The sequence below is a fragment of the Crotalus tigris genome, unplaced genomic scaffold (assembly GCF_016545835.1).
Source record: "Crotalus tigris isolate CLP2741 ecotype Arizona unplaced genomic scaffold, ASM1654583v1 scf7180000017585.4430047, whole genome shotgun sequence".
Taxonomy (NCBI): domain Eukaryota; kingdom Metazoa; phylum Chordata; class Lepidosauria; order Squamata; family Viperidae; genus Crotalus; species Crotalus tigris.
The window spans coordinates 2,317,637-2,338,095 of record NW_024096493.1 but is presented as its reverse complement, the minus strand read 5'-3'; the positions used below and the strand labels follow the sequence as shown (position 1 = coordinate 2,338,095).

Sequence of the window (20,459 nt, the reverse complement as noted above, 5' to 3'; positions counted from 1 at the left end):
GTCTCTTCCCCGAGCCCAGTCATGTGACGCGAGGGAAGCGGAGCGAGGCGGGGGGCTCTCGGACTCCGAGCCAGCACCGGCACAAAACTGAGCTGGGAAGCTCCGTCACGCCACAAGCCCAGCTGCCGCGCCGCCTCGCCAAGCCAACCCGCCGGCCGCTCCCGCCGTCAGCCCAACGACGCCGGACGCCGCCTGCTCCGGCTTCCGCGGCATCCGCCGGGTCTGTCCGCCTCTTTTTGCAAGGAACCGGTCGTGTTGTTGCTGCTTTTCCATTTCCAACCGGCGAGAGGGAAAACGCGGCACCTCTTTCTTGCCATCTCCGGGAATCTCAAAGCGGAGCCCGAAATCTCCGCCTCACAGCCAGGCGTCTGAGGTCGCTTTCGGCCGGCGGGAAAACAACCAAGAAACTCGGAAGCGGCTTCCTGGGGGGAGGGGATGGCGCTGGGTGTGGCTCCTCGCGGAGAGAAGGCTCGGGTGTGAGGGGAAGAAAACCGGGGAAAGGCTGAAGTGGAGCCTGGCGGGCACTGAGTTTCGTCGGGAACTTGTGCTCGGTCAGAATCGAGGCGAAGATGGAGGGAACGGAGCGGCTGGAATCTCGCGCTTCTGGGCTGAAGCGCTTGGCGAGGGCTTGACTTCGAGGCGGGGCAAAGGGAGTTCAGAAAAAGGGCTTTTCCTTACCTTTGGCGGGAGGCGCCTTCGGAATTAAGCGGCTTCGTTTCGAGCTCAGGGCAAGAGGAGCGCTGGCCGCCCGGCTTGGCGGGAAAAAACAACGTGAGGGGAAAAGCAGACGGCGAAGGGCGCCGCCAGTTTCGTGCGCACGCGGACTGGGCAGGAGGCGAAGGCGGAAAGTGTCCGCCGACTCCCTCGGAAATGCCGGCTGAGTGTGCCGAGCGCTGATCGAAGAGCAAAAGCCATTCTCCCTGAGATGCGATAACCGATCGTCGTCCTACTCCTCTCCTGAGGCGGCGAAAGGGCCCGTTCGGGTCCCAGAGCGCGGTCCTTCTAGGCGGGACAGCCGGAAGGGGTTAGGAATGTGCCATGCCTCGGCCGGGCAAGAGCTCGTACAGCGATCAGAAGCCTCCTTATTCTTACATCTCGCTGACGGCCATGGCCATTCAGCACTCGAGTGAGAAGATGCTCCCCCTCAGCGACATCTACAAGTTCATCATGGAGCGCTTCCCCTACTACCGCGAGCACACCCAGCGCTGGCAAAACTCGCTGCGCCACAACCTCTCCTTCAACGACTGCTTCATTAAGATCCCGCGGCGGCCCGACCAGCCCGGCAAAGGCAGCTTCTGGGCGCTGCACCCGGACTGCGGAGACATGTTCGAGAACGGCAGCTTCCTCAGGCGCAGAAAGCGCTTCAAGGTGCCGCGGCCGGAGCCCCACATGCCGGCAGCGGCAGGCAAAGCAGGGGGAGTGCTGCACCCCCACCTGAGCCACTATTTCCATCCTCATCACCCGCCGCCGCCGCCGCCGCCTTCCCTGCAACCTTCAGCGTCAACCAAAGGACATCCAGACTCGGCGGCGGCCGTGGCGGCGGCAGCCGTGGCCGTCGGAAGGTTGCCTCAATTCCAACCTTACAGCCCGGCTCCTGGCTTCAAGCATCCCTTCGCCATCGAGAACCTTATTGGCCGAGACTACAAAGGAGTGATCCAGGGCGGTGGGTTGCCGCTGGCTTCCGTAATGCACCACCTGGGCTACCCAATAGCCGGTCAACAGATCAGCACCATGGTCAGTTCGGTGTGGCCCCACGTGGGCGTGATTGAGCCTGCGGGCGGCATTCCCCTTTCGCCGGGAGACTACGGACCTTTCGGGATGCCGGTCAAGACCATCTGCCACCCATCGACACAGACACTGCCTGCAATCCCTGTGCCAATCAAGCCCACCCCGTCCATTGCGCCATCCACCGCCATCTCTGCCCTGACGGTCAACCATGTCACACAGCAGCTCTGTCAGACAACGTCTCCCGGCGCCTCCTCTTCTTCTCTTCTTGAACAGATTCCGCCAAACTCCTCCAATGGCAAAATCTCCTTACATTCTGCCTTTTACATTCATAGAATGGAAGATGGAGAAGTATGACCCTTGACACGATCCCATATAAGCATGGGGCAAAGATTGGTCTGGGCCTGTTGTTGAATGTCTTTGCAAAGAACATTTTGTGTTATCATAATTATAATTATCATGTATTTTTGTCTGTTGTAAAATCAAAGTGTTCAGAGCCAGGTTCAGGTAAGAATTTCTGTATTCAATGTTAGCCATCATAAACTCAGAAATAGTCTGGTTAATTTTGTGAAATACTTTGCTGTATTCAGCTAACACTTGAATTGCTATACAATGACGCAAGCACGCATGCACGCACACACAGACACCATACTCAAGCTTAAGTCCCAAAAGACTAAAACTTTACACACAGTGGTGGTAAAGTTTGCCTCCCTGAATTTCTTGAAAATAAGTTTTCCTTAACCAATGAATTGTTGCAATAGAAAAGAATCAACATTACATAAATGCCTATTACTGGTTGAATTCCACCAGAAATATACTGGATCAACCTAGTGATTTCAATGAGACTTATTTTCATGTTAGCATGTACAAAAATGAGGTATAGTTGGAGTGAATTTGTATATATATATACACACATATCTCAAATGAAGTATTTTAGCACTGTAGGTTATGAGCTATAAAAATCAAATAAAATGTTGCCATTGATTGGGGTTTGCAACTTGTTCTGTAAAATAAATATTCTCCCCCCCCCCATGCTCTTGCAAGTTAAGGGTATGCAAGCTTTTAAGTCACTCAGAATTCTTCATTAATTTATTCAATCCTTCTTATTTCAAACTTTTAAAAGTTAAGAAAGCAGCAACAGAATGTCATGCTTTTAGGAGATTGATATTAAGGTCAAAGATTTGATTAAAATTTATTCTTGTTATATTTTTGTTATGGTAATTTTGATAGTTTTGAATATTAGAGCAACATGAATTTCCCAGGGCCTAAAAATATTAAAAATGACATTTGTGCTATGGATTGGGAACAGAAGCAAAAAATAAAAACAAGGTAAAAAATTAGAAAGGAGAAATAAGTGGAGATTAAAAAAGAAACTGGGATTTAAATTTGCTTTGTATTCCATGTCAGATTGAAAACATTGCCACCAGATAGTACAGTAAAGAGTGCAGTAAGGCATAAGCTGAAGTTCCTGAAACTAAAGTGTAAAGCTTTTGCCCTTTTGACCCTAACTCAGAAATAAGTTTCATCCAACCAACACATCAATGTTATATTGCTATATACATGTGCAAAATTTGTGTTTTTCTGACTGTTTTTTAAAGAAAAAATTATTCTTGTGATTTTTATTGTCTTCAAAAGTACTATTCTGCTTTGTGTGTGTGTGTGCTTTGATCTGTCCTTTTCCCACTTACTTACACACTTACTACCGATAAGCACTTTACACAAAGACGTTTCAATGAAATAAGAGAATGTTCTGTTTCCAGAAATCAGCCTTTGAGCTTTGCTTTCGGATGGAATCTGAGTCTCAGCTGTAGTTGGAACCTTATTGTACATCATTGTTTTCATTAAAAGTGATCACTTGGCTTCCTGCTCTAACTCTAGTTCTTATGATTTATTAACCTGTATATGCTGGGATGCAACTGTGTGCATTGATAATCTTCACTATGCCACATGAAAGTGTTTTTGGAGGCCAAAAATGTTCTCTTGAATTGAGGAACAATTAATGCATATGTTAACCCTTTGGCTAAATGTCACGGGTTAATTTGTGTTGGTTAGAACAGAATCCTCTGAAATCCTACTTTAAAATGCATTATTTTGTGCAAATGTATAGTTCTGGGAGAAAACCTCCACCATCCTCTATAGTTTTTCTGTGAACTCATTATATGCGTCTACAAGGAAATCCCACTGAAACCATTATATGCTTCGTGCTGAAGTGTCAGCTAGCCCCAGAGTTTCTCAATTTTCTTAAGATTAAATTGCATCAGCTTTTGTATTTTTGTTTATGCAAGAAGGGGCAGATCAAGAGAGGCTCCACTAAAAGGATAAAGTGAGCTCTTAAAGGATGTGCTCATCATTTGTTTCTTAGGCTTTACAGAATAAATAGCATTTTTTCTACACAGTAAGGGTCTGTCCAACAGAGAGAAGTATGCTTCTGGAACTTTAGCTCTTCAGTCTAGCTAGCCATTATATCCATAAAACATCAATAAATCTCTAACTGAAAACTTAAGCTGCAACTCACAAGCTATTGTTCTGCATGTATTCTGCCCAGATAGGAGATGGTCATTTCATTTGATGCTGGGTAATATGTATCTTTTGCCTCATTTGTTTTTCAGTCATTAATCTACAGCAATAATCTTGATGAACTTTGCCTAGAAATAAATTGTGCTGTTGCAGACATTTTTATACCTAAATTACAACCTGGGATTTAAAAAAATAATTTAAAATCTCAGTTATATTTCTCATTATATTCAAAGATCAGATCAATACAATGAAGTTTGGTAATAAAATGATGTAGTAGTCCCTACACCCACCAGAACCTCTTGAAAACTAGAATTATACTGCTATGTCCAATTTTAAATTTAGTGTAATTTGGAGCTAAAATTAACATTTCACCACAATTTCAGTTATCAATTTTATAAAATTTGGAGATGTTTTGAATATTTCCTGGGTTTTTAAATGTCTTCTATATTTTCTTTTTCAGGAAGTTTCTCTCCACAGAAAATTTGAGCACACATAATGCAAGGCTGATTCTTAGCAAATTACTTGGAACAGAATCTGAAGACAGAGTTGCAGTTTGGGATACTGATTTGTCTTTTGTACTGAAGTAGTTTTTAAAAAGAAGTAGTAATTTTTAATTTGTATTTAGCAAATTTAATATTTGTTTAAAAAAATAAGAAGAACCATTACAGAAAAAAATAATAAAGGTATCAACACCCTTAGAAGTTTGTTTTCTGGAATTAAGAAGAGTTTTAATGATATAATTGTATCACATATTTTTACATTAAAAAAAGATATAGGAAAATTCCTATTAAAAATCTTAGTGATAAATCAATATACCTGTCAAAATATTGGAAGACTATATTATATATATGGGTGAAATATATATAAGCACAATGAATCATTTGGGGGGGGGGGTGATCAGCTCACAGGAATCCCTGCAACAGGCTCTGATATCAGGCAGGCTTCAGTTCTTATTTCAGATGAAAGGCGGAGCTTTGATCTCACCCTATATACAAATAAATGCTCCTTAGGAAAGAGCTGGGGACCCGTATTTTGTCCTTACAATTTTAATGAAACTGAGTTTTACTCCCAGTACTAGAGAGACGATCGTTTCTGCTTGATTTCACTCAAAAAACTAAAAACCTTACAAATAGGGTGGGCAGTCACACCGCCAACTCTTGTTAAAGAATTACAAAACCAAACGAGCACTTTTCCTAGTCTGGAAAAAAAAATGGAAACATGTGGTGACTCTTGATTCAATAAATGAATGAATATATAAATAAATGACTTGGAGGCGTTCCATATGATACGGAAAGAGAGGCAAGCGGTAAGAAAGTTAGTCTTGAAACGGATTTGTTCAGAAGAAGAAGAAGAAGAAGAAGAAGAAGAAGAAGAAGAAGAAGAAGAAGAAGAAGAAGAAGAAGAAGAAGAAGAAGAAGAAGAAGAAGAAGACGAAGAAGAAGAAGAAGAAGAAGAAGAAGAAGAAGAAGAAGAAGAAGAAGAAGAAGAAGAAGAAGAAGAAGAAGAAGAAGAAGAAGAAGAAGAAGAAGAAGAAGAAGAAGAAGAACGATTGAGGATCCAGGCGAGACAGCTTGGGAACGGAGCCGTAGAAAACGTGGGTCGGAAGAGGGGGTTCATCCTTCCTCACTACCGCCTGGTCTCCCCCGCCGAAAGGCGCCGGGACGTCCCTGAAGGAGGGAGTTGACTGGTGGGGAGGACAGAACAGAGAGCTCAGCTTTCCTTTAGCCCAGCTTGAAGTCTTCCAGCAGCCCTAACCGAAGAGACAGTCCCGGCTTTGGCTCTTGAACGTTGGATCGGGACACCTTAAAAACTGAAGAGTAAATTGGATCAAAGTAGCCGGATCGGCTTCGAAACGGCGGATCGTGAGAAGGGCTGTAAATCTGCGGTGTAACGAGACGACTGAATTTCAGCTGGGTAGGGAGACTGTCTGCTCTTGAAGTGGATTTCTCTTTCTGCTAACACGCCGAAGGTCTACGCGGTTTCTGATTTTTGAGATCTGCTGTTGTAAACTGGCATTTTAATGATTTGAGTATATTGTAAATTGTGACTGTCAATGAAAATCAAAGTAAGAGTATAGGAAGGGAATCACCGTATTTACTCTCATACTTGGAAAGTGATTTAATGACTTAATTTTGGACCGATTATTCGTTGAAAAAGAGGCGACAAATTACCAAACGAACCTGATTTGTGTATTTATTATTTATTATCTAGGTAAGGATTTCAGTTTACAGAGCAAACAAAATGTCCCTTGAACAATTGTATTGATGATGCAGGACATTAAATTCTATCATAAGATATTAAATATAAACATAAATTTCTTTTAGGATTTTTTGGGGGGTGGGAGGGGGAGGGAAGGTTCTGGTAAGACCTGAGAATAACTGCTTACGATACAATCATACTATAAAGTTAAACGTTTTGCTGGGGGGCATTAACCTCCCTTCATCCCCTAAATTTGCTTTAAGGCCAGTAGTGCCTCTCGTAGAGATTTCTCAGGACTGAGAGCTTCTTGTTGCTGCCCAAATCCCACGTATTTGGCAGGCTCAAGATGCTTCTCTCCAGCGTCCAGTTGACAATCGCTGAACCCGCCTGGGGACAGATTTGGGAGTATCCAGCAGAAAAGCCGGGGGATCTCTCCTTCGTAAAGAAAAGTTCCTCCTGCTGCGCCTGGGCGCCCCTTTCCCGCCGAGCTGAGGCGCCGTTGTCCCCCGAGAATCCCTCCGTGTCTCGGAAGGCCAGAGGGGAGCCAAGCGCTGACAGTTGGGCTGGTGGCTGGGATGCGCCATCCGACACGGCTGCAGCCACAACGGCACCACCAGAAACCTGCTTGGCAACTTGCGGCGGCAGCGCCGAGGGAGCCTCGCAGGGGGGAGGGGTCTTTGGCAGCCTCGCGGGTCGAGGCACGAACAATCCTTCCCTCCCGCCGACTCTGGGAGGGGCAGGGTGGCTCTTGGGCGGTGGGCGATCGGGCTGGAGGGTGGCCTCTTTGGGCCAAAGTTGGGGAGAGGGCCCCGCGCACAGGCCCGGCCGGGAAGAAGTGGATCCGCTGCTAATTACGGGCATTCGTGAGCACAGCTGGGCTGCCAGCCTCCCTGGCAGCAGCCAATGTTTGGAGAGCCGATCATTTGTAGTGTACACACACACACGCGCCCAACTCCTGAAACCCGAAACGGCCGCTGCCTGATGCCAACCCGATTAGCGGAGCTGCTTTGCCCTCAGGAATCGCCTCGCCTGTTTCCAGCGGCAGGTCAGGCAGCGGGCAGAGGAGGCAAGGGGGACCCCGAGCCTCGAGACCTGAGGCGAACGGCCCCCTCTGCCCACCAGGTAGGCTGGTGGTGGGGGACGAGCGAAAAAAGGGGGGGGGGAGTAAGAAACACTCACGAAGAGGCTTCAAGTGAGTGGAGTGACTTGAAGGGCTACCTCGCATGGAATCTCGGCAGGGAAGTTTAGTAGTGGTTTCACGAACAAAAAACAAACAAACAAAATTTTCAAGTTCCTAAGTTACGAGGCTGAATTCTCCGAAGTGTACTGGAGAGTCGTCTTTGGCCACTTTTAGCGCATGCGCGAAAGAAAGATAAGAGCGGCATAGTTCCTTCTACCTTCCAAGTGAAGGGCCCAGTTTCTCCTCTACAGAAAACACCTGTGCTGTGTAGTTTTCCAACAGACGTAAAAAGCGGGAACTGCCGCTTTATGCCTGCCTTCTCTCTTCATTTCAAGTATTGGTGAGTTGAACAGAACCCTTCGTTGGATGAAATTTGAACTGAAATCCACATTTCACTAAATACTCTTTAATCTAAGTGTTTTCAGCCTTGGCAACTTTAAGATGTGCAGACTTCATTTCTCAGAATTTCCCAGCCATAGGAATTAGGCTGGGGAATTCTGGGAGTTAAGTCCACACATCTTAAAGTTGTCAGGATTGAGAAACACAGAGTATATAAATTATGTTCTCTTTCTTGCCATATCTTCAGAGCAAACCCCTTCTTCATGTGCCAGAGAGAACACAAGTTGAAAACATAACCATGCTTTTGTGGTGTCCCTACCAGCAGCTTGATTCTGGCAACTTCAGTGTAGCTCTAGAGCAGGTGTGTCCAACTCACGGCCCATTGGCTGCATGCAGCCCTACATAGCTGCTAGTAATAATGTGGCCCCACAAAATAATAAAAAATACTTTAAAAGGAAGTTTATTTTATATTATAAAATATATTATAGCCAAAAGGTTGCACAACTATGCTCTGTAGCCTAAACCTTAAAGAGAATGAAGGAGAATATTGCATTGGCACTGAGTGTGTTTTTATTACATCCAGGTCATATCTGAAACTAGGGCACTACTAGGAGATGACTTTCCTCATCAATATATTCTTAGATTGACTATTCAGTCTCCAACTACCGAGTCCTTTCAGTATGGCCCGCAAGACAATACACTGGGTAGCCTTCTCCTTCCCATTAGCAGTCTGACTACATATGTTTATTAGAACTCTTAATTTTTAAAATCATGTCATGAAAAGTTTCAATTACAATAGCAAAAGATTGTCAGAGTGTGTACCGTCTTACTGCGCGAGATAACCCAAGAGTAAACACAGAAAACAGTGGTCTATATTAAATGGTGGTTTATCTTACACTATCTACAATATCATACACCAGGAAAAATACACATACACATGCTAATACAGCAGGATCCAACAAACCACAGTTACAGCAGGAAACGGAAGAAAAGAGAACAGGAGAAGAGAGCCCTTTATACAAAGGCTCTTAAAGAAACACAGACCCGGCTGAGTCATTCCCACCATTACATCTTATATCTTACATTACATAAGCTGGTTAGCTGTTAAATCAATACCTTGACAAAGATAATGCAAACTAAAAAAAGAAAAAATTGTTGAGATGGACAATCACATTTCTTTATGTATCAAAAAGAAAGTTGAGTAAAGAATCTGGCCTCTATGGCCTGCTGTCAAACTGGATACACGTAGTCCTCGACTTATAAACATTTGAAGTTACAATGGCACTGAAAAAATGACTTATGGCCATTTTTCACACTTATGACCATTGCAGCATCCCCATCGTCATGTGATTTACATTTGGATGCTTGACAACTAGCTCATATTTATGACGATCCCAGTGTCCCAGGAGTCATATGATCACCTTTTGTGACCTGGCAAACAAAGATTCACTTAACAGTGGTGAAATTTCTCACTTAACAACATAAATTTTGGGCTCAATTGTGGTCATACGTTGAGGACTACCTGTATTGCCAAGTGGATTTTGCAAAACCAAAGCTTAGGGGGTTTGTAGACTGAAACTAGGATCTACGCTAGCGTTAGGTTCCAATGTAAAAGTTAATGTGCTTAGAAGCAAACTTACTCTATTTAATTTCCAGGGAGACTTTAGAACTGGATAGGTCTGTGGATTTATGGGTATTCTTTGAAACAGGGGTCTTCAAACTTGGCCCTTTTATGACTTGTGGACTTCAACTCCCAGAATTCCTCAGCCAGGCATGCTGGCTGAGGAATTCTGGGAGTTGAAGTCCACAAGTCATAAAAGGGCCAGGTTTGAAGACCCCTGCTTTAAAATGTCTTGTTTAAACACACTCCCTAATCACAGCCTGGGGGGGAATGAGCAAGCGGTACCAATGGTTATGAATTTATTTTATCTTATAAATTGTATTCTGTATGTTGAATAAATGGAAAAATAAAAACTTTTTTTTTTAAAAAAAAAAACCCACTCTCCCTAATTCTAGGTACAGATTCAATTGGTTTACCTTGCTGCTAGAGCAGACCGAGCAAGCTAGCAAGAGCTGTAAGGCTTTGCTAGATTCCTTTTCCTGAAAATAATTTTTGTGAGGAATTACCTCCCTAGGCACAGTGAATATTTTGTTGAATGGGGAATAAATGTCACATTTTCCTCACATGGATGCTTATCTTAAGAATCCTCTTCACTACAATTTATAAAAAAGGATTCATGCTTTGCTTCTGAGGTTATGATACTTTTATCAGCAGGGACTTCCTTCTACTTGGACAGCTTTTTTCTTTTTCATTCCACTGATCCAAATATCCCCTTCTTCCAAGTTTCCATCTCTCTACTTGTCTTTTTTTTTTTTTTTTTACTTCTCAGCTGTACAAAAACTCCACCCATTCAAATGTTTCAAAATGTGTTTGTTTGTTTGTATCCTGATAGAAGAGCATAATCCAGAAAGAGACTTGACCATCTTTTTTTCAGGCAATAGCTTTGCCTTTGTGGCAGAATTGAGCAATCACTAGAACAGGCCAGAATAAACTCAAGGAGATTTGGGAAGTCAAAGGTTAGTAATATATTAGTAAATATATTACTAATCAGTTTTACTCAGTGGTGGGATTCAGCCGGTTTGCACCACTTCAGCAGAACTGGTAGCTAATTTTTTGTTGCCCAGGCCCAGAATGGAGGCATCCATACAGAGAACTGGTTGTTCACATATTTGAATCCCACCACTGGTTTTACTGCTGGAAATGGGAGGAATCACTTGGGGTTTTTTTTTTTTTTTCTGCCTTGGTTTCAAAACAGTTTAATCAGTTTTCTTCGCCTTGTAGAGCCTTGGGGTTTAACTTGGCAAAGAGAGTTGAAGTATTTGTTTATCATAGACAGGATAAATATCCTAGCATTATCCTTGAAATTAATATAGACTCTTCTGTCTCTTCTCACCAGAAACAGAGAAAAGCTATTTCTCTCTATATCAGACACTCTGAAGCATCAGTATAGAAAATTAGTTTCTGTATTTTTAAAAGATTTTTTAAATTATGTGAGAAGAGAGTGAGAATAGTGCACAGTTTCCTAAGCATTTGGTTTTATGTAGAATTGATTTAAAATATGCAATATCTACTCGGAATTAAGCATCATTCCCTGGGGCCTATTCACAGAACCTGGTTTACAGATTTTACAATTAAAGCAAGTATGGGATATAGCTAGATCAGGGGTAGGCAACCTTGGCTCTTTTGTGACTCGTGGACTTCAACTCCCAGAATTCCTGAGCCAGCACAGAGTCACAAAAGAGCCAAGGTTGCCCACCCCTGAGCTAGATTATACATGGTGCAGTACTGGCATGTAAGAGTCTAATATTTTTATGGAGGGGCAGAAGAGGTGAGGTTTGTATCATTCTTCCCTGCCCAGTCACAGAAGGATACTTTTAGTAAAGCTACCGGTTCTAGATTGCAAAAATCCACACGGCCACAGCAAAGACAATTTTGCTGTCTCTTTGCTGTCATCTAGTAGTTGTCCAGATTATTTTTCCCTCCAAAAACCTTTATTCTGAGTAGTTTACTCTTTCAGTAATTTACTGATTGTAGGTTTTGATTTTGGAGGCAAGGGGATCTTTCAAAAGAATGATGCATTTCTACGTCCTTCTGCTAGAAGACAGCAAGAAGCTCCAGAGTTGTTAGTTAAATGGGAAAAAAAATCTTCAGCGAAAAATAACATATTTTTGTACAACCAGTGTCAGTTCAAGCTACTGTGGCGGACTATTAATCTACAATAAGCCTTCGGTTGTCATTGTGAAAATTATGTTCTTGTGTCCCTGAAGAATTCCTATGAAATGCATCCAGTTTCTTCACAACCCACTGAGACTTTGCTTTTTTATTCTCTAACATTTGCTTTTTTTATTGTCTAACATTTGGTTTTCCTTTTCTTCTTTCTAGTGGGGCATTGGGAGTAATTGACATCTCTGACTAGACTACTGCCACTCCATTTATTTACATTTGACCTCCATAATTTTAATAGTGGGTGTAGTACTGTCTGGTTGGTTTGTTACAATGGTTTTTCCACTTCAGAAGCCTTGATACAAACATATCCAAGCTGAATATTTGAAGTTAGATATACCAGAAATGTTCTAGCCCAGAATAGGATATAAACTTTAGGAGGTGGGAATCCTATAAATCTGCCTCAAAATAGCAATGAAATGTATAATCCTCTGTCTCTGGTTAAAACTCTTGTTGAATAAGAATTTTTCACTACTTCCTCACCTCATGCACATTTATCTATGACATAAGATTGGGTTTTGGATTTTAAAAAAAAGTACTGTTCTCCCAAATCTCTGATAGCTTGTCTGTGTCTCTCTTTGAGAACAATCATACATACCCTTCAGAACATTGCTGTTTGGGGCTGTCATCTAGCATCAAATATGCCATTTTGAAGTAAGAATAGATGGTAGAATGGAAATCTAGTAATTTGACTTTGGATAATTCTTTATTTTGAATATTTAGGCCCATTCCTTTCTGAGTTTTAGAGAGAAATCATTTTAATCATGACAAAGAATGACAAACTGTGACAGCCAATCCCTTTTGATCTCTGCTTCCCTTAGAATAAAGAAAAAGCAAAACAAAACCAGTCTCTTATTCTCCCAGGGAATAAGCTCCTTTCCATCCCCCCATTACAAATCCCATGTGGTTGGATCAAAATCAAGCATTTAAAATCTCTCCAAAGAGTGATGAACCCAATTACAGAAGTTAGATAGTTTATTTAGATCATCAACAAATTACAAAACAAAAGCACACAAAACCTATCAGCAAGGAGCTTAGAGGCTTAGCATGAATCAATTTCACGAGCACAGATAAAAAGAAAACAAAAATCTCAGAGCAAGTGTAGGCAGTATGTGTATATAATATGGCCTTTACATAACAACTATTTTGGTAAACCTAATTGTAAGGACCTACCTCAGCTAAGCCACCCAAGAAAGCAGAACTCTCGAAACAGGCATTGTCTCAAAAGGAACTTTTATTAGGAACTAGTGACAGCAGGGATTCAAGGCGAGGTCTGGGGAAAACCCTGCAAAAGCAATATAATAAAACCATTCAATACTCCTCCCCCAAGTGTCCCAATGTTCATTTGAAATCCAGCCAATCCACAGGTGGCATACTGTTTTGGTAACTGAGTTCTTTGGCACATTCATTCAAGGTCTCTCATTTCCTTCTGGCTCCAAGCACAGACCGTCTCTTAGATAAGGGTGAGACATTCCATCCCCTGGGGGAGGAGCATCATAGCAGGACAGTGCAAAGCAATCCCAAAAGCTCCCCCTCCCAACAGAATGGCAGGTCACAAAGAAGGTTTACAAATTCAACAATATGCAAAGGGGAAGAATGCATTTCTTTAGGGACCTGAAGAAAAATGGGTAATCCACCTGCAAAAGACATAATGAGGAAGGGGAATAAAATAAAATACGACATTAATCAGATTTATCAGGGCACTTACACTGAAAACCTTTAAGTAGCTTAGAAGTCCTAACATGCTTTTTGTATACCCATTCATTTTGAGAACAGGGAAGATTTTTCCAAGCTACTAAATATTGAGTGGAGCCAAGGTGTTTGCGGGAATCAAGGATGTCTTGCACTTCAAAGGGTTGTTCCCCCTTTACCCATACTGGTGTAGGTACTGGAGGGGCCGGGGGTCTAAGATTAGAAGTAATCTTAGGTTTGAGCAAACTACAATGAAAGACAGGATGGATCTGTCTTAGGATCTTAGGGAGCTCTAATTCCTCAGTTACTGGATTGATAATGTGTTTAATGGGGAAAGGTCCAACAAATTTAGGACCACATTTCTTGGAAGGCTGCAAAGATTGCAAATATTTCGTAGAGAGATAAACTCTGTCTCCAATCTTAAAAGGTTTCTGCTCCACCCTCTTTTTATTAACCTGGGCCTTATAGGCTTCTCTGGCTTCATCTAGTGCTTTCTGTACTATTGGCCAGGTATTTTGCAACTGTTTGATCCATTCTTGCAAAGAGGGATTATCAGGTTCTTTAGCAGTTCCAGAATGGGGACAAATGTTTGGCCATTGGCAACCTGGAATGGGGTATAACCAGGACTCGAGTACACAATATTATTATATGTGACTTCAGCAAATGGCAACAGATCAGTCCAATTATCTTGTTGATAGTTGATAAAGCATCTAAGGTACTGTTCTAGAACTGAGTTCAGTCTCTCTGTCCCCCCATTTTTTGAGAATGTTGACTGAATGATAACCCCAAAGGTCCAAAAAAGCTCTCCAGAACTTAGAGGTGAATAGAGGGAGTTGTTGTTTATTCATTGGAGTTATATCCTGATGGAATGACACAAACCCTGAGTAGCAGGTCTGCAACTTGTGAATTCTTCTGGACTCATAGTCCTATGAGACAGCAGGTAGACATTGTGCCTAGGATGGGGCGCTTTCCTTAGATTTGCTGCTGTGCCAGTTGTGCCCTACTTATACTCTTGTCACCACCCACTTAGATTACTATATCACATCCTGCATTGGGCTGCCTTTGAAGATCACTCAGAAGCTGCAATTGGCTCAGTGCGTGGTGACCCACACACAATCAGGCCTTGCACTGATTGTCCACAGGCTTTGGGGTGGAGTTCAAAATGCTTCTGTTAAATCATAAAGCCCTATGTGGCTTGGTATTTAGTTATCTGAAAAACCGCATTTTCCTGTTGAAATTCCCTGGTGAGTTCAATCTATCAAGGAGAAACAACTAGCACTATACCACTTTAGGGAGAAAATTTAAGCTGACGTTCAGTGGTCTGTTTTTCTGTGGCAGCACTTTGGAATGCTCTCCCAATGGATATTCAGCTGGCTTCCAGCCAGGCAGTTTCTGAAAAGAGAGCTCTTCAGGAGGGAATCCGGATCTTAATTCCATCTTGATTTGTTTTGTTTTATTTGGTTAGTTTTATTTTATTTGCTTTCATTAGTTTGCAAATCTTTATTTTATACTTAGCATTTATTGTATGTTATGTGTTGTGCATTTTACCTTTTAAACTGCTGAGTCCTTAAGGTTCTGTAATTTATAAATATGATGAATAAATAAATGTATGAAGCACCAGTTCATTATACTGGGAGAGTGCATTTTCTAGTCCTGCCTTAGGCATTAAATCAACTGGATGTCTCTGGGCCAGTCCTACTCTTTCAGCCCTAGGAAGAAGGCCATGGCAAACCACTTCCAAAAATGTTGCCAAAAAGATCTGCAGGAACTTGTCAGGTGTCAAACTGACTTGAAGACCCCAAACACCCCAACTCTATATGTTTAAGGTATTCATAATGGAGGGCGGGAGGAGATGAAGGGGTACATAAACATGCAGTGTTCCTCTAAATGTGAATAAATGTGCAATATTGAAACCACAACTCATTGCTTTTACTTTCAGAAACCAAAACTTTGTCCACCCTTGACCTTTGAATAATTTTTCATCCCCAGGTTTTGAACATACACATTAAATCTGTGGAAGAGGTTATCCAAAGGTTTTAGTTAAAGCATCAAATGCTGGACTTACCGAGTTGTGCTTTTTGGCTGAATTTATGCTCTGCACTAAGTCACAGTATAGTTTGTTTAATTTCGATTTATTGTTCTGAGTAAATATAGCTATCACATAGCACAATGCCTGAATGTAGCCTTTGTTTCGATTAACTAATTTCAGATGTGAAAACTCTGAACACATTCAGAGCACTTTTGGCATGATTAGGATGAAACGTAATCCAACCTATGAAGAGTTGATTAGTGAGAAATCCACTACTCTGAATAGAGGTTTAAAATCTGGTTCAGATGGGTGGTAGACCACTTGAAAAAGTATGGTTGAATGTCAAGGTGATGTTATCGCTACAGTCACAGCAATTCCAGTTTGCATCCACAATCTTCCCTTTCCAGCTGATAAACTCCATACCAGCTACTGACAGATTTGACTGCTGTGTTGTTCTAAAAGTTTGCAATATTTATAAAATAATTTGCACATCAGCCACAGATAGAAAAGCATCACATGATTTGCAAAGCTCAGGTATGTACCCTAACCTAGCTGAATATAATAATTAGGCTTCATATTATTTTTATATCTTATGAATAATTGGACTTAATATAAGTACAATTTCCTGATGAGCATTTTAAATAATTTTCACACATCAATCTAGCTACCTACGAATCTTCACTATAATTATTTTTGTTTTTAAATAAGATTTTGCAATTATTTATTTGGAAAAATATACTTTTTGATATAAAATATATGTTACATTTTGAAAAGTGCAAACATGTTACTGTCCTTGTGAAAATTGGAACTAATAATGTATTGCTTTGTATATTTGCTAATTTTAAATTTAACTGCCAAAGGCCTTGTTTAAACTTTCTTTAATTTCAGATAAAATGAAATTACAAACATTCAATTATAGTGATATGGAAAACATATGAAATTATTGCAGTCATCCCAATATCATTTTGCTTGATTCAAATTATTAAATTATTATTTTCTACTTATATTAATATTTCATCAGTTTTCAGTTACCACCTGATCCTGAAACTGTGTTATATTTGTCCTAAATTTCTTTATTTAGAGCACAAATCAAGAAATGACCATTTTCCTCTTTTGGTTCATTAAAAACTTTATGATCTCTCCGGCTAAGAAATGAAAAAGAAATTCTATCAGTTCTAAAGAATATCACAGAAAACAGTGATTCATTATACTGGTCACCACTACATCATTTGCCTTTGCTCTAGCATTAGGTATAAAATGTTTTATGCTTTTGAGATCCGAAATTTGTAAATATAAAAGCAGCATAAGCAACCCCTGAAAAATGTGATTGCAGTTCCCCTTGAAGAGTTTGAAGCATCTTCTAACAATGTTATCTGCAAAATGTTAAAGACTATAGAAATAAAGAATCTGATGGGACCACCCAGATCTGTGAATACTATAAAGACTGTCAAGGACTGTTTGTTAAATTAAATTTGGTCCTCTTTAAACTTTTTCAGAAAGCCCTCAATGAGTGCTTATTAAACATCAAGTAACAAAGATCTTTTGCTCTAGTCTTCCAAAGTACTTTGATACAATTTGCCCTGAACTGAAACTCTCCCATGCTGTATTTTAAACAGAATAGAGAGAAAGTTTGCCTGTGTTAATGCTTCAAAACAAAATTAATGCGTCCCTTTTTAAATGCATATTTAATAATTCCTGAAAATAAAAGAAATAAAATTCTTTTCTTTCACCAGACACAAGAGACACAAGATTTATTATCAGAATTTATGACAATGACTTTTGGCATGCACACACAGACACACATACTGTCTATACGTTCAACTAATTATAAGAGTAAACTTTCTATAAGATCAGCCCAAATAGCTATGTAAAGTATTTCAGTAAATAGCATACATCTTATGCTTTGCAAAGTGAAGCAAGGGTTAATTAGCACATATTTGTATGCTAACCTTCCTAGCAATAATGTTGTAACATTTCCTTTTTCTAAAATTTACCTTTTCCTTCAGTAAGCGTGTGAATGGATTTTATGGAACGTTCATTGAAGTAATAATGTGAATTTCTTACTAAGATGTTTTCCAAAAATAAAAATACATACATTAAGGCAACATTTATCCATGCATCAATATATTGATTATTAAGTCAGAGTTGCAGACTGCCTGTGGCACTCTACAGATACAGTAGTCAAATTCCATGTATAATTTGTCCCAATGGAAGAATATATCTTGTAAAATACTATCTGTGTCCACTCATCAACATTTGGGTTTTGGTGATACATTATTAATGTTTAATCATAAACTTTTCTGAAGTGTATTTTATATATAGTTTTAAATTTAATAGCTATAAAGAGTATATTACCAATTATGTGAAACTCTTAAACTGGAGCTGCCAGATGTTAAGCTATTTGCCTATGAATCTCCTGTTGGAAACAAAGCATTGGAGATCTGTAAAATCTGAAAAGTTCATTATCAACAAGTTTTTTTGTTATTGGGGCTATGTAAAGTATTAGGTGGTGTCTCACAGGCTGCTTCATATAAGCAAAACACTCTTTCTAATGCAGCTTTAAAGGAATCTTATCATCCAAACGCTTGACACAGAGATGCTGCAAATCTATCTGCTTGTTCATATTTGTGCAAGATTGTACTTTCACAGGAACCCAGCAGAGTTGGCATATACACATATACAAGTAAAAGTGACATTTGAAGCAGCTACAAAAGCTTTGCACAGCACATGGCTTTTTTAAAATTTAAAGGAAGTATGTGAATTTCCTTCTTTCCAATATGATAGAGAAATTAATAATTACCAAACAAGCCACTACCTAATTATTGTTTTAAACCCATCCCGTCAATTATATTCCATATGTACAGAGACACCTTAACATTAACTTGCAGTACAAAAGCCAACCATTGAGTATATTAAGGAAAAGCTAATTTTTTCTTCCTATAATCTCCAGCGCATAGTTACAGCTTCCTGCTTGCACTTGGAACTTGTTTTTTTTTATACTTTAAGGAGAGCTATTTTTGCTTGGAAAGGAGACGCTTTAGTGACTTCAAACATGAGCGTTAATCAAGTTTTTATCTTCTTACATAATCCTTCCTTTGAAGTCACCAGATTAAAGCCTCTCAGGACAGAACAGAAAGAAGTCCATTTAATTTGTAATTTAAGGGCCATAGCTTTACTTCTCTTTTGAACCATTTTTGTTGTCTTCTGTTTTGCATCCTAAAGGAAAGTCTTCTACCCAGCAGTTAGAAATATTTTTCGAGACAAAGAATTCAAATTCAAGGTAAGTGATACTATGTATAGTTAACAAATTCATGGCTGGAAGTGTGAGATTAAACTTTACAGCATATGTTAGTTTCCTTGACCTGAAGTATAGATATTTGCTTAGGTTTGTGTGACAACTGAATAGACAATATACATGACCAAAAATTATAAGTACAGTATAGTGAGTTTATGGGAGGTCATTCTTTGTCCTCTTTTCTGAATTCTTCTATCTTACAACATACTTATTGGAAAAAGTTATGCCATTGCAACCTTTCCAGTTTGGAAGGTCTTTGAAGGAAAATATACATTTTCATGTTTAAAAGTTATCAAAATTCAACAAAGATAACATAGAATTTTGTACTAATTTCTTTTAGTTGTGCAACACTGGAATAGTTTACTAAATTAATTAAAATACTAAAATGTAAAAAAAAATACTAAGTGGAGTAAATTGTAAGACAGTGTTGTGTAGTAAAGTAAACATTTGTATTATCATTGCTACTTTAAGTCTGTTTTGATTCCTACCTGGACTGGTTTCTACAGTTTTCTTGCCAAGAGTTTGAAAAGTGGTTTTCTATTACCTTCTTCCTAGGGCTGAGAGAGTGTTTGGTCTGAGGTGAATAGAATAGAATAGAATAGAATAGAATAGAATAGAATAGAATAGAATAGAATAGAATAGAATAGAATAGAATAGAATAGAAGCTGGAGGTCTTCTAGTCCTGTCCCCTGCTCAAGCAGGAGAACCTATACCATTTCAGACAAGTGACTATCTAGTCTCTTCTTAAAAACCTCCAGTGATGGAGCTTCCATGATTTCTGAAGGCAAGCTGTTCCACTGGTTAATTGTCCTCACTGTTAGGAAGTTTCTCCTTAATTCCAGGTGGCTTCTCTCTTTGATCAGCTTCCAACCATTGTTTCTTGTCCTGCCCTCTGGTGCTTTGGAGAATAGTTTGATGCCCTCTTTTTTGTGGCAGCCCCTCAAATACTGGAATACTGCCCTGTTTTTTCTTTTCTTTAGACTAGCCAGACCCACGTCCTGAAGCCATTCTTCATATGTTTTAGTCTCCAAGCCTTTGATCATTTCAGTTGTGCTTAACTCAGGACTGGAACTCAGAGACTCCTGGTTTCTAGCTTAACGTCTTAACAACGACACCAAACTGGATCTTACCAGTGTTATAATTAAATGTTATTTAGGTAACATTAATCAGGCAAAATAATAAATAATGAAGGTAAAATAACTTTTCTTGTATAACAAATGGACACACACACACCTTAATTTGTTTTGATATTACAGGGAATAGGAATGTTATAAATTCTTTTTTTATTATTTAATATGATTACCATCTTAAATGGTATGAGGTAAATGGTATGAGGTAATAACGGTTTAAAATGATGTGCTAAAATGATGTGCTAAAAATCTATCTGAATGTTTACTTTTGTTTTTAAAATTTATATTAATTTCAGCCTTCCTTCCATTAAAAGTAATCTCAAATCTTGGTTTAGCAGTAATATATACTGTAAATGCCCAGGCTAAAACTTTTCACCATAGACAATGGTTTACATATTGATCAATAAACTGAGAAATCAGTGAGTTCTCTAAGGAAAAACTAGCACTCTTATTTTGTCGTGTTATATGAAGATATCTGCAGAAATACAACCTGCAGTTTTTAATTTTTGAGCTCCCTGAAAGCCATCTAGTCAAACAGAAGCTTATTTCTCAGAAGCCTGGTAGGGTAG

The 20,459-nt window shown here is 40.0% G+C and overlaps 1 protein-coding gene and 1 long non-coding RNA gene across 3 annotated transcripts in view; both read left to right on the top strand.

The window, feature by feature from the left end:
• Nucleotides 1–508: 508 nt before the first annotated feature.
• Nucleotides 509–3,541, top strand: FOXB2 (forkhead box B2). The gene has a single exon (XM_039360949.1). It carries the CDS (start codon nt 1,039–1,041, stop codon nt 2,080–2,082), a length of 1,044 nt encoding a protein of 347 aa, XP_039216883.1. The 5' UTR covers nt 509–1,038; the 3' UTR covers nt 2,083–3,541.
• A 3,639-nt stretch (nt 3,542–7,180) lies between these two features.
• The window catches only part of LOC120316063, a 75,594-nt gene continuing 62,315 nt past the window's right edge, over nt 7,181–20,459 (top strand). The window contains exons 1-2 of one of the 2 annotated variants that reach the window (XR_005558861.1): nt 7,181–7,563; nt 18,688–18,745. This is a non-coding gene — a long non-coding RNA (uncharacterized LOC120316063). Of the gene's footprint in view, nt 7,564–18,456; nt 18,746–20,459 lie in introns of those variants that run through there. The other variant, XR_005558859.1, reaches the window with a different exon arrangement.